This window comes from Chelon labrosus (assembly GCF_963514085.1).
Source record: "Chelon labrosus genome assembly, chromosome: 6".
In the NCBI taxonomy this organism is placed as follows: Eukaryota; Metazoa; Chordata; class Actinopteri; order Mugiliformes; family Mugilidae; genus Chelon; species Chelon labrosus.
In genome coordinates this window covers 1,636,796-1,652,525 of record NC_140342.1, presented here as the reverse complement: position 1 = coordinate 1,652,525, position 15,730 = coordinate 1,636,796, and the positions used below count along the sequence as shown (strand labels likewise).

Below are 15,730 nucleotides of genomic sequence, written 5' to 3'. Positions count from 1 at the left end.
AAGTATGGATACTTGTGTACTGATTCAACTCCTTTACTCAAGTAAAAGTAAGAAAGTACAGGCTCTGAAATGTACTAAAGGAAAAAGGAAAAATGATTTTGCCATAAATGAAACAATTCATCCGTTGATAATTTTGCAAATGAAAAAGTTCTAGCAGAATAATCTAGACTGAATTGACCAGATGTCCTGCATGAACATCTGAATAATTTTTAATTTTAAATCAAAACGGTGTGTTTCCATAGCATTGCTAACGTTGTAAGCTAGCTTCCAAAAAATCCTCAAAAAGCTAATGATAGCAACAGAAACCACACCATACCTGAATTAGTTTTTTTTTCAGATTAGACCAGTAGTTCTCAAATAGTGGGGTCAGGTGCACTTTCAGTATTCCTGTCTTTATTGATGCTTGAACGATAAACAAGTCTCCAGTCACTAGGTGGCAGCAGAGCTCAAACTGATCAACATGCTGCCTGTTCAAAACAGTAGAAGAAGAACACAGGCAGCGCATCGTCGACTTTCCTTCTCTAGTCCGATGTTCTAGTCATGTCCGATCACGTCACGTCTTTTACGTCTTGTCATCCGTGGAGGTTAAAAAAGTAACGAGCCTGTTTTTCCAATGTAAGGAGTAGAAAGTACAGATATTTGTGTACAAATGTAGGGAGTAAAAGTAAAAAGTCGTCAGAAAAATAAATACTCAAGTACAGATACCTGAAAAATCTACATAAGTACAGTAACGAAGTATTTGTACTTCGTTACTTGCCGCCTCTGCAAGCCCCTGACCAGACAGAGATGCAGCTGGTCAATATGTTCTCTATAGTACCTCTGTAGAAGGTGGTGAGAATGGGAGGGGGTAGGTTTACTCTCCTCACCTGTGACATGGGATGATCCATGACACATTTTGATTTATAAACATTTATTCTTGAACAGGAGCCAACAACTGTACACAGAGAATAAAATCAAATAAACTATCTCATTTTTCAATAAAATTGTTCTTCAGCTTGCAGAAAAAGAAATAAAGCCTTGCTAAAGCCTTACACGAGACGTAAGGATGTAATTTACATCCCAGTAAATGCCCACTGCAGTTACACAACAAGTAAACTCGGTTCACCTTTTGGAAAGAAAGCAGTTAACAGTTGCTTCCCCTCATTCTGCCTTATTTATTTTTCTTTTTCTGATACCCCGATTTGTGTTTTTTGGACAGCATGATGGCAGCTAGCCTCCAGGTCATTCAACCTGGGCTCACTGACGTGCTTGTCGCCGGCCGCTGTCTATGAGCAGGCTAAACCATTTTGCGTCTGCAAGAGGGGGCCCCTAGAATGTGACACAAAGTTCATTCTCTCAGTTGATGTTATCAGTATATTTGAAATACATTATGACACCAATTAATTGGAGGGCCCAATTCATTCCAAAAAAATAAAATAAAAATCAGGATTTTCATGGGCCCTCTCCCTACTCGGGCCCTGGGTAGTCAGGTCCCCTTTTCCCCCCACTACCACGCCCATGCCCTTGGTGAAAATAAAGGAAAGTGTGGGTGGGCACACAACAACCAAAGAGAAATAGTGCTGATGGGGAAGGAATAATTGTGTTTTTGTCTATACTGTAAACTAAAATATGGAAGGGTTAGGACCTTGTGGTTGTGCCAAACAATTTAAAAACAGTTATAAAACTACCCTTGACTAATAATTACCTCTTGTAGTGAAAAACACAAATAAAACGCCTGTTCCGTTCAGAAAAATATGTAAAAAAATTAAAATGGAGAGAATACACCAACTAAAAGTATTGTGCATCTAGACAAAAGTCAACTACCATATGTGTGAAAGATGCAGACATACAAGAGATCAGCCTCAATTAAACCAACAACGTTCTTTCCTGACTGTTTGGTTAGTGAAGCTCCAGCCAAAATGTGGCTGTGGTTATTTCCTTGTCTCCATGTGGCACCGGGTCTGAACTAAGCAGGAATGCTTGGTTTGGGTGAGTGTGACTTTGGGTCAGAACTGTGTTGGGGTGCTCTGAAGAAGAAGGGGTGGACTTACCTGTGTTGCAACACTTTAAAGTGTGCTGAGCTCTCAGGGCCATCGTAGCAGTGGTCTGAAAGTCCATCCATCCATCCATCCATCCATCCATATGCAAAGAACTTCGGAATTAGCATGAGGAATTGTGCAATGAGTAAATAAACATCTACAGGAGATTTAATGAAATCAAAGACATATGTATTGACATTATTTTTTAATTCTGTTTTATAAATGCATCTGTCTCTAGTGCTCCGTTCACCAGAGCATGACAGGATCATGAAGAAAATCCGCCCAGGATCGTATGGGAGTCAGACCTGAATCCCCACACATGCTTTGTGAACATCCTAGATACACGAAACCACACAAAGCTTTAAATGAAAAAAATATTTTTTTACAACCAACATTTTCATGCATGATAGAGAAGGTCTTCTGTTGCTCTAACTGGGTATGAGAGACGGCCTTGTCTGTTCAGGTTAACACAGGGGTGTCCAAACGTTTTTCATTGTTACTTGCAGTACAGTGTTGTACTCAGTGGGAACAGTGATGCTTTGGACTGAAGGATGGTTGGAGAGCAGGACTAAGTTTGGTGGTGGAGATGTGAAAAACATTACCGGATGGCTGTTGGTCATTTGGGTTGTTAATCTGTTTTCCTGTAATACAAAGTAAGTTATCATCAACTTCCCAGTAAAAAATGAATAGCTGTGCAGTGTCTGTTGAATCAGTGGTCTTCAATTCTCAGCACAACTGTGTTTCTAGACATGCTGACACTGTTGTTTTTTATTCCAGGAACATTCATCCTGTGACTGTAGTGAGTCTTATGATGTAACCATCAGAGAGATTTTCAATGTTGTGCAATGAATGTAGTAGGTCTGACATTTGGTTTCGTATATTACTAACCCTCTTTCATCAAACAGACACACTTCTCATTTTCTGTGAAGAAGTATTCTAGTCGGAAATTTTCTTCACTCATTTGTCTTGCGCTTCTTTTGTTCTGCCATTTTTTTGTTATTTAAATTTTTATTCAGTTTTGTTGTATGTCAAACATCATACAGAAGACATCAAACTTCAGCACAAACAAATCAACCATATTAAACAAAAATACACATAATAAAAACAAAATATGCATATACATATTTACATACACACAAACCCCAGCCCTTAAACAGGGCAGCACATCACCCAACGCTAATACACACACACACAAGTCGTCCTCCCCTAGCATGCTATAAGCACCTATTCCCATCTTGTATGATTCAGAAAATGGCCCCAGACCTGGTCACATTTCCCTTTGTTATCATTCAACCTTGCTATCATCAATTCATAGGAGGCATTAGCCGTCATCAGCTTAAGCCAGTCAGTAAATTCTGGTCAAATTAATATAATAATACCTATGAATAATTTTATAATGTGTGAATTTACCTCGGATGTCTCTGATGAACCACCTTATGTTTGTTATTGTGTTTTAGATCTCTTTGCCAAATTAGTCTTAAATTATTATATTTTCCACATTGGGCATCCACAACCATATTATAGAGGGCTGAGGCAGAGTGAGCAGAACTAGGAAACTCAAAAAAGAGTCTGATCATATTTTCCCCTTCACCTGGTTTAATGCCCGAGGTTCTACCACTACTTCTTAACTGGAGGTACTGCCAAAAGTCCCCTTTCTCTACCTGGCTGAAATGTGCACTGATTTCTTAAAATGACAGAAACACCCGCTCTTTATACAGGTCTCCAATCTTGTTCAGGTTCCTCTCTAGCCAGGACTTCCACAGAAAACGTTTCCTGTCTTACCTTATAGATGGATTATTCCAGATAGAGACATAATCTTATCTGTACTGGGATGTCCTGAGCATCTTGTGTAATTGTTCTGTCATTTTTTGAACACCTGATTCAAAAGTTTTCTTTGATTAATCTTGTTTTGTGGAGAAGCTGCAGCGTTTAAAACGCTAGCGCCACCTACGGTTAAAACTAGATAGTACAGTACAGTAAAGTGGAAGATCCACGTGAGGGACATATTCAGTTATATCTTTAGAATTTGCTGAGGCCAATTAAAATGGACCACGGGCCACAGTTGGCTGTAGTTTGGCCATCCCTGGGTTAACCATTAATCATTCAACAGAATTTGACAACTGAAATTGTTCTTTACTGAGCCAACTTGCAAAATATGTGGTAGCACCAACACCTTCCATCGTCTTAAAGAACATTTTAAAACCCAGGCCTTTGACAAATGTGTAGCTTGGGTTTGAAAGCACACATAAAACTGTTATTAGTCTTTCATGCAACATACTGCAACACTGTTCACTTTCTGTCGATCAGATGCAGTGACTCAGACCTCTGCTGGCTCCCTTTCAGTTATCTCGAGAGGCAGTTAAATTCCCATGGGATGATTCAAACAGGCTTCGAACAGAGATATGCATTATGAAGATAGTTTTCATTAGGACTGTTTCTCCACTTGTGTCTGTGACATTTTAGTTTGGAACAGTAAAGCGAAACGTTCATAAAAGCATAACCTGTTAGCTCTAGCTATAACACCATAAGCATGAGCTGAAAACCCTGCTAAGGCTAAAGCAACACTACCAGCTCTGTTCGGCAGTACTTAACATTACTTTGCACTGCACAGCCTGAGAAAGCTGTCAGGCTGTACTTTGGCATACAGTAAAGTTGCACAAAATGACCCAATGGCGATGCTAGAAATTAGTCAGGGGTCCATAACATTTTAAAGAATGAGTTTTTAACTTGACATGAAGTGTACCACTATGACTGAGGTTTAGGCTGATCCCACTGACCTTTTGCTAAATGGGGAAATTATTGAATTCAGCTATTCAGCCATCAAATTCTAGACATAACACACAACAAGTTTCAACCTTCCTCAAATGGCAAAAATTGTTATTGGAGGGTTGTAAGATTGTAGAGATTACATTATTTAACAACATCCACACTAGAAATACATGAAACATAACCAATTTTCATTCATTCATTCATTCATTCATTCATCTTCTGTACCCGCTTATTCCTGTTAAGGGTCGCGGGGGTCTGCTGGAGCCTGTCCCAGCTGTCATCAGGTGAGAGGCGGGGGTACGCCCTGGACAGGTCGCCAGTCCATCGCAGGGCTAACACAGAGAGACAGACAACCATTCACACTCACACTCACACCTACGGCCAATTTAGAATCACCAGTTACTCGAATGAGCATGTCTTTGGATGGTGGGAGGAAGCTGGAGTACCTGGAGAGAACCCACGCAGACACAGGGAGAACATGCAAACTCCACACAGAAAGGCCCAGAATTACAACATAAACTGAATGAGTAGACTTGCTGAAACACAATTACAGCAGTTACTCAATACAATCCATCAGGTTTGTTTTTTTTGTGTGTTTTTTTTTTTTTTCTAATGCTGCGCCTGCATTGCTGTTTCCTGTGTTACACATGGCACACAATGAGCAGGGGTATGTTACTAGGGAACTGAACCACTGAATGTTAAAACAAAATTTCCAACAAAGTCTTGCCAAAAGAATTCAGACTCTGAAAAACAATATTGATAGGTTGACTGACTGTCAACCAGAGCTGGATCAAGTTGTTGTGTATCTACTGTCACCTCCTGGCAGATATAAAATGCTGCCTCTGTGGTTTTACACAGTAGTTATAATAGTTGTAAACCATTTACTCCAGGGTAATTCACAGTAACAAAATACCCCAAGGTCGGTACCAATCATAACTTTGCTGTCAGGAAAATGCTTGTGCTGCCACTGTTACATTATCAAATATGTATGGTGAATAAAAACACAAAATACATTGTGTGTACTTGCCTACATTTCAGTGTGTTTGTGTTATACCGAAAGGCTACAGTCAACAAGCAAGTAAAAAAAACCACACACATCTTCACTACAGTGGTCCTAGCCATAGTGGTCCTGTCCTAGCCATAGTGGTCCTGTCCTAGCCATAGTGGTCCTAGCCAGGTGGCCAGACAGACATTTCGATTTTGAACTTGTCAGACTAGCCAGTATGCTAAAAACAGAAATGACTTGTGCTAACAGCATACTGAGTCTGTCAACTCACAAACATCACACAATATGCCCGGTGCAGTGGTAAATATGATTGGCACAGCATCCGTATCCATTCCATCCATCCATCCGTACACTTTTTTTTTCAACTTTTTTGTCTTATTGATCCAAATTCTAATTACTTATTTTACCACTGAGCAAATTAAATAGTTACCCCAATTTTGACATCGCCTGTCGTGCTACACTCAGCAGGGCTTGGCCACCCACTCTTTGACCAAGTTATAGTGACCTGTTTGTTAAACGTAATGCAATGGCTCATTAGTACAATCCAAATCCTAACCCTCTTTTATTTCATCATACCTCCTTTCAGTACAAAGTCAGTCAGTCAAGTCAAACAACCATGACAGTGAGACAGTTATGGCACTGTTGCACTGCCAATGAGTCACATACATAGCCCTACCCACGGGAAGATCATTTTGCAGAAAAAAAAAAAAAAACTAAATCTTTTGCACGGATGTTAATATACGACTTTCTTTTTGTTTTGGAGTCCATTTTGAGGACATGAACTCAGAAAACTCCCTGACTAGCGATTCTCTCCTGCCGATACCTCAATCAGGGATCAGGGATCTTGCAAACAAATAGTTATTAGCACTGTTTCTACATGTGCTTTAAGTTGTTTGATATCCTGTGTTGTCTTTCTAGCTGAACCGGCACAATGCCAAGTCTCAACGGGTTACACATGCCATACAATAATAATGTCCATTCATGCTCACATGCAAAACACTGCAATACACACACACGCACACACAGGAGCACAGGAGAGACCTTGAATCTATTTACCAACCCAGGCGCACTATCAGAAAATAGGCTTTCAGGTAACACTGGCCATGGACTCTGGTCAAGGCCATTACACACAGACAGACACATCACACGCATACACAGTATGTGTGGAATCCTATTTTCTAGAGATATGCCATTAAGATAAGATCCTAAATGAAAGTAAAACACTTATTGTTTGAATAAAATATTAATATGAAATATAACTACTGCAGGTACTGTTATAATGCTCATCATGTTGCACAATGCATAATGTCAAATAGAGTGCACTTACAATTTGTATGTGACCCAGCTCAGTCACGTGACGTAATCATCATTCCACAGAATCCGCCTCTGGGCCCACCCTAAAAACAAAGCAGGTATAAAAACCTGCTGCATGCAGTATGTGATCACACAACTGACACTGCACACTGACACACACAGATAGTGTGCTCACACATTTTGCAGTGACAGGCAACAGCACTTTGAATTTGTTGTTTCTCTGTTGGAAAAGTCCAGGAACGTAATGCAGCAACTTTGATACACATTCTTCTCTCTGGGACTGGTGATTTTCAGTAAAACAGGTTTTTGTCAGTGTGGAGCACCGCTGACTGTCAGTGAGCCTTCTGTTGTGTTGGATCTTCATCTCATCATCCTTGACATCATCACCATGATTATAAGCATCGCTCTGATCTGGGCCGTATTAGTGGGATTTTGCTGCCTCCTGTGGCTTGCTTTGGGGATAAGACACAGGTAAGACTAGAGTAAGGCTTGTGTACTCTATATGTACTTCTAAACATTATTTGAAATATTGTGATTTAAGCTTCATTTTGACTGCACACAAATCACCATTGCCAACTTTTTCAGGTATCCAACAATGCTGTGGATAGTTACTTAAGTGTGGCCACCTATGCATAGTAACCAGTAATAGTGATATACTGTCAGAATGCATGTCTGTAAAGGTAATATGTCATGAACATGACAGCTTTAATTTGATAGGGTGACTGTCACCAGTTTGGTGTTCGCCAAAGTGCTGTTGTCCATCACCGATTATGTGCTTCTTTTTGTTTATGATGATAATTTGTAGTAGACTGACGGGTCTATAAATAGATATGTCAGAAATAATTGTCTCGTTTACAAAAAGGGACTGCAACTGAAGCTGTTATGTAACTACAACAACTGTGGAAAATGATTTGTAAGGTTTTGGAAATGGTTGTTGGGAGGACCTCAGTGAATTACCAATGAATGAGGCATTAGTGGAAAAGGGAGCATTTAGTGGTTGATTTTTTTCCCCTGTTTCTTTTTTTCTACCTGTGAAAGGAACGACATGTGAACAGCACACTTGACTGGCCTCTGGTAAAGACAGGGAGTGACTGCTCAGACACCTATTGTATATATGCATAGGTTAGCAGTAACAAAATTTTAAATGTCAGCCATCACTCTTAAAGAACCTGTCTCCAGACACCAATAAAGAGGTCTTGAGTCCCTGAAGGCCTCACCCAGAGGAAAATTATGATTTTTCAAAAGTTAATTAGAAATTAGAAAGCAGAGACAAAAATAAATGGACAGGAAAAAGAATCAATTACACAATCGGTATCCTACAGTAGATCCTGCAGTAGTTCATGGCCTTGACCATGAACCACAGAGTTTGTGAATGGCCTCTTGTCCTTATCGATAAACATAAGACCACTGGGCGGGACTTGGAACTCCAGCATTACTTTTTTTAGATTACCTGGTAAATCCAAAGGCTATTTTGGGGGTTAAACAATTCTCCTATGTTTTAGGGAACTGAATTGTGTGGAATCTTTACTGTCTTCGATAAAAGCTGTTTTTTGGATTTCAGGTAATATTGGTATTTTGGAGGTGCTTGATTCCTGAGTTGGCTAAAGGTTGAATAACAGTTGCTGATTATTATTCAGTGGCTCAGTTAGAAAGTGAGCTTCAACAATCAACTGAGTAACAAATGAATGTACAAAACAGTTTCTCATATCGGTATGTATGTTTTTCTTGCCAATGCCCATAGGCAGCCTCGTGAGCCTGCAGTGGAAAACGGTTTCATCCCCTACTTGGGTTGTGCTCTGCAGTTTGGGGCCAACCCCCTCCAATTCCTCCGCAGCCGCCAGAAGAAGTATGGCCACATTTTCACCTGCAAGATTGCTGGCCAGTACATCCACTTCCTCTGTGACCCCTTCTCCTACCATTCAGTCATCAGACAGGGGAGACATCTAGATTGGAGGAAGTTTCATTTTGCTACATCTGTCAAGGTACATTTACCTAATTTTTGCCTAATTTTTTAATGCTTTCAGTATGTCCTTAATCCTAAAACCCTTCTTTCTTCCCTCACCAGGCATTTGGCCACGACAGCTTCGACCCTCGCCATGGCCACACCACAGAGAACCTCCACCAAACCTTTCTGAAGACCCTGCAGGGTGAAGCTCTGCCCTCTCTGATAGAGACAATGGTGGGCCACCTTCAGGATGTCATGCTGAAATCTGACACACTCAGGCCAAGCAAAGATCACTGGGAGGTGGATGGCATCTTTGCTTTCTGCTACAAGGTCAGCAACTGGACTGTATATGGAAAGTATTAGAGTAAATGGAAAAGGCAGTTCATTATAGTAAAGTAAGATTTCATGGCTGCTGAAGTACCAACACAGTATGACTACAGTCCCTACCGAGTTTGGAAATGGTTTGCTCTTCCAGAGCCTCTATGCTCTACATTTGAGCTCAAGTCCTAACAATAATCTATTTGTCTTTCAGGTGATGTTTGAGTCTGGCTACCTGACTCTGTTTGGTAAAGAGCTTGGTGAAGATAAGTGTAAGGCCCGGGAGGCAGCTCAGAAAGCCCTGGTGCTCAATGCTTTGGAGAACTTCAAAGAATTTGACAAGATCTTCCCGGCACTTGTGGCTGGCCTGCCCATCCATGTTTTCAAAAGTGCCTACAGTGCCAGAGAGGTTAGTGGTCTTTTTTACTGACTACTTAGTATTCTTTGGTGCTTCTATTTTAGCTATATAATATTCATGTGAAACTGAATGTCTTTTTTTGATTATTGTTTTAATGTCTAGAATCTAGCAAAGACCATGCATGCTGAGAAGTTGTCCAAGAGGGAGAACATGTCTGATTTGATCTCTATGAGGATGATACTGAATGATTCCTTATCTACCTTCAATGACGTGAGCAAAGCCAGGACCCACGTTGCTTTGCTTTGGGCTTCACAGGCAAACACCTTGCCTGCTACTTTCTGGAGTCTTTTTTATATGATCAGGTATGCTGATAGTTCATCTGATCTTGAGTGTTTGGGTTCTCAGGGGAAAAAACAAACAAACAAAAAAAAAAAACAAAGCCACCCACATAGGATGGCTCAACTCACTGGGCCATAATAGTCAAGAGTTCTGTTCTGGTTTGTTTCTGTACTTATTCTTAATCATTCATGGCCCCATTTAAAATTCTAGAGGAAGGATTATAAATCAGACTTTCAGTATGGCTTTGATTGAGGGAACTAGGTGCCAGATTTGGATGGTCAGTCATACAAAACAGATGGAACCACAGCTCTGAGCTACACAGATTAACTCACTGCAAAGGCAATTTTTACGTTGTGTTTGTATTGACTAAATAAGTTGAAAATATGGGGATACAGGGGTAAGTGATGCAGTAACAGAAAAGAAGACAAATCAGACTACTTGTATTTTCAAAGGGTGGCCAGAAAGGCAGCTTTGTGCCATAAGGCCACTAATTCAAATTCCCTCTGTATCCATGACTGGGGTGGCTTGTGCGAGTGCCTAATCTGATATCAGTAAACAAAATAACAAGATCGTGTGTCTGTCTGTTTACAGGAGTCCAGATGCAATGAAAGCAGCTCAGCAAGAAGTGCAGAAAGTTCTGGCAGTTGCAGGTTTGACAGTTTCCCCCAGTGACCCCACCCTGAACCTGACCAGGGACCAGCTGGACAACATGCCTGTTTTGGGTAAGACTGCCAATCAATTTCTGGAAAATGAAGTTTCGTGTACAACAACTACTATTGTTCTGTGTCCAAAACTTGGCCAAGTTTGGCCAAATGCAGTGAAGGAATGTTATGAAACTAAGAGTTTTGTCCGTCTACTTTCCCTCTATAGACAGCATCATAAAAGAAGCCATGCGTCTTTCCAGTGCTTCCATGAATGTCCGCGTTGCCAAGGAAGACTTCCTGCTTCACCTTGACAACCAAGAATCTTACCGCATCAGGAAAGATGATGTCATAGCCCTGTATCCGCCCATGCTGCACTATGATCCAGAAATCTATGAAGATCCCTATGTAAGATGCCACTGCATTCATTAATTAATAACTGAGAAAATAACCTCCACCAGGAAATAATTAGTTTTGCCCTTTCTCTCTCTCTCCCTCTCTCTCTGTCTTTTTCATCTTACAGGAGTATAAGTTTGACCGTTTCCTTGATGAGAATGGACAGGAGAAAACCACTTTTTATCGCAACGGTCGGCGACTGCGTTACTTTTACATGCCCTTTGGCTCTGGGGTCACCAAATGCCCTGGCAGATTTTTCGCTGTGTATGAGATCAAGCAATTTCTGGCTCTGATGTTGTCTTACTTTGACATGGAACTATTAGATCCTGCTATCAAAGTTCCCCCTCTCGACCAGTCCCGTGCTGGTCTAGGAATCCTCCAGCCTACCTATGATGTGGACTTCAGGTATAAGCTGAAATCAAGCTACTAGACTCTGTCTTTGCGAGGCAGTGACTAGAGTACATATTGTACATAGTGTATGTTTGACAGTGCTATTGAAGCTGACTCAGTGTATATGTAAATAGATTGAATTATATGTGTATATATGTAGTTTATATAGTTTGTCATAATTTGTTGCTGAAGAACTTTTTTTTTTTAATTAGGGGTTGGCTCTTTACCAATAACTAATAACAATGATGGTAGATATTAATGTGTATTTACTTTCCACATGTTGAGAAAAGCTCTTTTACCTATACCCTTGACAATCAAACCAAAGTGCAACCCATGTGACTTGTGCGCGTGCACATGCTGTACAAACAGATAATAAATCAATACATTTGGACACATTGCACATTGTCGGCTGTTTTCTGATGTCTCTGCTTGTGGAACTCAGTGCCAATACACGCTAAAATCCATCCTTTCCAAGAACTTGTGCAAACACTGCTCAATTATTTATTTATTTCATTTTTCCAAAAGAAAAAAAGTGACTTGCATTTTTAACATGTTTCTGGTGTCTATGCATGCAAGGATTCATACTTAGAAGAGACAAAAATATAACCTGCAATAAAAGAAGTGGTTTGCATTATTAACAAACTTGAGTGATAAGATAATGAGTTAATCTGAGCTTGAAACAGCACCAGTTATACACTATTTTGCACCATTATTCAAGATAATCTGCAGATGGATTATTCAACATCTTGGCGTTCTGGTCATACCATCTGTGGTAGGACTCCTTCTTGTGTGTGAAGACAGTTCATGTCTGAATGTTTGGGCTCACTGTCGATGTGTCAAAAGCAGGTGGAAGGATTTGAGCCAGAGCATCTCCAAGACTTGAGCTCTTCTGTGGTGTTCCCGGCCTGTTCTAGGTCTTAAAACTGGTCCAAGGAAATAAAAATGGTGAAATGGCAACAACATGGGCAGCCAAGACTCACTGATGCCCCCTTGAGGTCTGATCCAACAGACAAGCTTCTGTAGCTCATACTGCTGACAGGGTTAATGTTGGTTCTGATAGGAAGGGACGTACAGTGCCTCACAGTTTGTTTTGTATGAAACTGTGTTGCTTCTGACCAGTCAGGATGCCCATGCTGATCCTTGTCCACTCCAAAAAGCACCCACAGTAGCCACTTAAATGGGGCAAATCAGTGGAGGTAGTGTTCTATGCATTGTAGCAGACCAAATGAATTCAGTTCAATTCAATTTTATAACATCAACAACAATACAAACTGTCTCACAAGAGGCTTTACAGAACCCGGCCTAAAATCCCCAGAGCAAGCATTAAGACATCAGTGGCAAAATAAAACAAAGAAAAATCCCTTTTAAGAACCCAGCTCATATGAGGGGACCCATCTGATGAAGGCTGGCCTGATAAAGACAGAAAAAGAGACAGACAATGAGGAGAAGAAAGCAGCAGGAACAAGCTAAACATACATCTGTCATACAAACGTAGCTCTCCCTTGTGCCTCCAAAACAGTTGTGACTCACCAGAGAATAGACATGGGCCTTCTGAGGGTGTCCTGTGGTGTCTGGCAACAGAATGTTGTTAGTGGGGGCCTTTGAGGGGAGGGGCCTCTGTGGATCGGCCCACAGATCCTTGATCAGTTTGGGATCTAGTGAATTTGGAGGCCAAGTGTTATATATACTTGTATATGTTATACAAGTATATATAATATACATACATCTGACTAATGTGTGTGTACATGCAGAATCTAATCATAATACAAGTACAAGATATAGCTACATGAGAAATTGAAAATATAAACAAAGGCATAGTGGCATAAAACAGACAATAGTAGTCATATCACAAGTGACTTAGCTAGTATAATGATATTTGAAAAAATGACCATGAACACTCTTTCATGGAAAGGGTATTCCCTGAGGGCAGGGGCATCTTTCGATGAGATAAATCACCCTGCCACAAAGCAAAAATGGCACCTGAAAAAATAAAAAACATTGTGCTGTCTCCTTTCTTGTAGAAGGCCTCAGTGTTGTCTGGTCTGTCCAGTCCGTTGTTGAGTTGCACCCCTAATGTAGGTGCTCACCATGCCCATTATCTTTCAACTGGTGATGTGCTGACAGTCTTGTGTGACACATTCTCAAGTTGAAACAGATGAAAGGAGTGTAGCGAGTGAAAAAAAAGTCCAGTTCCAGTTCAGCATGTTTTCTGCTGATGTTGCCTTAGAGACTTTAGATCAGCCAGCTGGGACAACAATCGTGACTGAGCTTAGGAGAAACTACACTCACCGGCCACTTTATTAGGTACACCTTGCTAGTACCGGGTTGGACCCCCTTTTGCCTTCAGAACTGCTTTAATCCTTCGTGGCATAGATTCAACAAGGTACTGGAAACATTCCTCAGAGAGTTTGGTCCATATTGACATGATAGCATCACGCAGTTGCTGCAGATTTGTCGGCTGCACATCCATGATGCGAATCTCCCGTTCCACCACATCCCAAAGGTGCTCTATTGGATTGAGATCTGGTGACTGTGGAGGCCATTTGAGTACAGTGAACTCATTGTCATGTTCAAGAAACCAGTCTGAGATGATTCGCGCTTTATGACATGGCGCGTTATCCTGCTGGAAGTAGCCATCAGAAGTTGGGTACACTGTGGTCATAAAGGGATGGACATGGTCAGCAACAATACTCAGGTAGGCTGTGGCGTTGACACGATGCTCAATTGGTACTAATGGGCCCAAAGTGTGCCAAGAAAATATCCCCCACACCATTACACCACCACCACCAGCCTGAACCGTTGATACAAGGCAGGATGGATCCATGCTTTCATGTTGTTGACGCCAAATTCTGACCCTACCATCCGAATGTCGCAGCAGAAATCGAGACTCATCAGACCAGGCAACGTTTTTCCAATCTTCTATTGTCCAATTTTGGTGAGCCTGTGCGAATTGTAGCCTCAGTTTCCTGTTCTTAGCTGACAGGAGTGGCACCCGGTGTGGTCTTCTGCTGCTGTAGCCCATCCGCCTCAAGGTTCGACGTGTTGTGCGTTCAGAGATGCTCTTCTGCATACCTCGGTTGTAACGAGTGGTTATTTGAGTTACTGTTGCCTTTCTATCAGCTCGAACCAGTCTGGCCATTCTCCTCTGACCTCTGGCATCAACAAGAAATTTGCGCCCACAGAACTGCCGCTCACTGGATATTTTCTCTTTTTCGGACCATTCTCTGTAAACCCTGGAGATGGTTGTGCGTGAAAATCCCAGTAGATCAGCAGTTTCTGAAATACTCAGACCAGCCCGTCTGGCACCAACAACCATGCCACGTTCAAAGTAACTTAAATCACCTCTATTTCCCATTCTGATGCTCGGTTTGAACTGCAGCAGATCGTCTTGACCATGTCTACATGCCTAAATGCATTGAGTTGCTGCCATGTGATTGGCTGATTAGAAATTTAAGTTAACGAGCAGTTGGACAGGTGTACCTAATAAAGTGGCCGGTGAGTGTACGTTGTCATGCTCATAAAATAGGAAAATAAAGTTGGACAATCGCTCTCTTTCACCACACAAACGTGTGATGTTTATATTCACGGGACTAGGAAGTGACTGACAACATGACACAACTACAAAAACTAAATGTAAAATAAGTTAATGTAGCAACATTTAGCCAGTATTAGGTCATTCCAGCTGAACTGGGTCAGTTAAAGTAACCTTTAATTACCCCATTAGCTTGTGGTAACCTCTGCAGCCCAGACACACATGATTCCTCAGTTTACTGGAAGGAAGCAGAGTAATGCACCTAACTGAGTAACATAAGGGTGATATGTGTTGCTGATAACAAGCCAACACTTCTCAAGTCTATGCAGACAGTAGAGAAATGTTTACTGTGTAGACTGAAAAAATGAGTCCCTATTATTTATTTTACTTTGTTTATGTTAAGATGACAGTTAGGTAGAGTTTAGGGCAGGGGCGGGCAATTATTTTTCCCAAGGGGCCACATGAGAAACAGTAAATATCTCAATTCTGCGCCCGCAGCATTAGTATGTTTTATTTTGTGCTGGTGTTTTTAGTAAAGGGATGATCAAGTAAGCAATTAGTCATACTTAACTTTGGGGTATGGTAACACTGTGACCTTACATGTAGAGTTATGTGATGGTAAGGGTAGGGGCTAAAATTAGTATGTGTTTGTAAGGATCACAATGCAAACTCAAACACATTTATTGTGTGCACGTGTTATTTTG

The 15,730-nt window shown here is 41.1% G+C and overlaps 1 protein-coding gene across 1 annotated transcript; it reads left to right on the top strand.

Moving 5' to 3' along the window:
- Positions 1-7,366: 7,366 nt before the first annotated feature.
- Positions 7,367-11,638, top strand: cyp7a1 (cytochrome P450, family 7, subfamily A, polypeptide 1). Its single transcript, XM_084546072.1, has 8 exons — positions 7,367-7,578; positions 8,849-9,089; positions 9,173-9,382; positions 9,585-9,779; positions 9,891-10,090; positions 10,659-10,789; positions 10,938-11,116; positions 11,232-11,638. Exons 1-8 carry the CDS (start codon positions 7,496-7,498, stop codon positions 11,532-11,534), a joined length of 1,542 nt encoding a protein of 513 aa, XP_084402198.1. The 5' UTR covers positions 7,367-7,495; the 3' UTR covers positions 11,535-11,638.
- The last annotated feature ends 4,092 nt before the right edge of the window (positions 11,639-15,730 follow it).

Coding starts and splice junctions, on each gene's coding strand:
- cyp7a1 (XM_084546072.1), top strand. CDS start 7,496: ATGATTATAAGCATCGCTCTGATCTGGGCCGTATTAGTGGGATTTTGC. Junction 7,579..8,848: donor GCTTTGGGGATAAGACACAG/GTAAGACTAGAG, acceptor CAATGCCCATAG/GCAGCCTCGTGAGCCTGCAG. Junction 9,780..9,890: donor GTGCCTACAGTGCCAGAGAG/GTTAGTGGTCTT, acceptor TTTAATGTCTAG/AATCTAGCAAAGACCATGCA.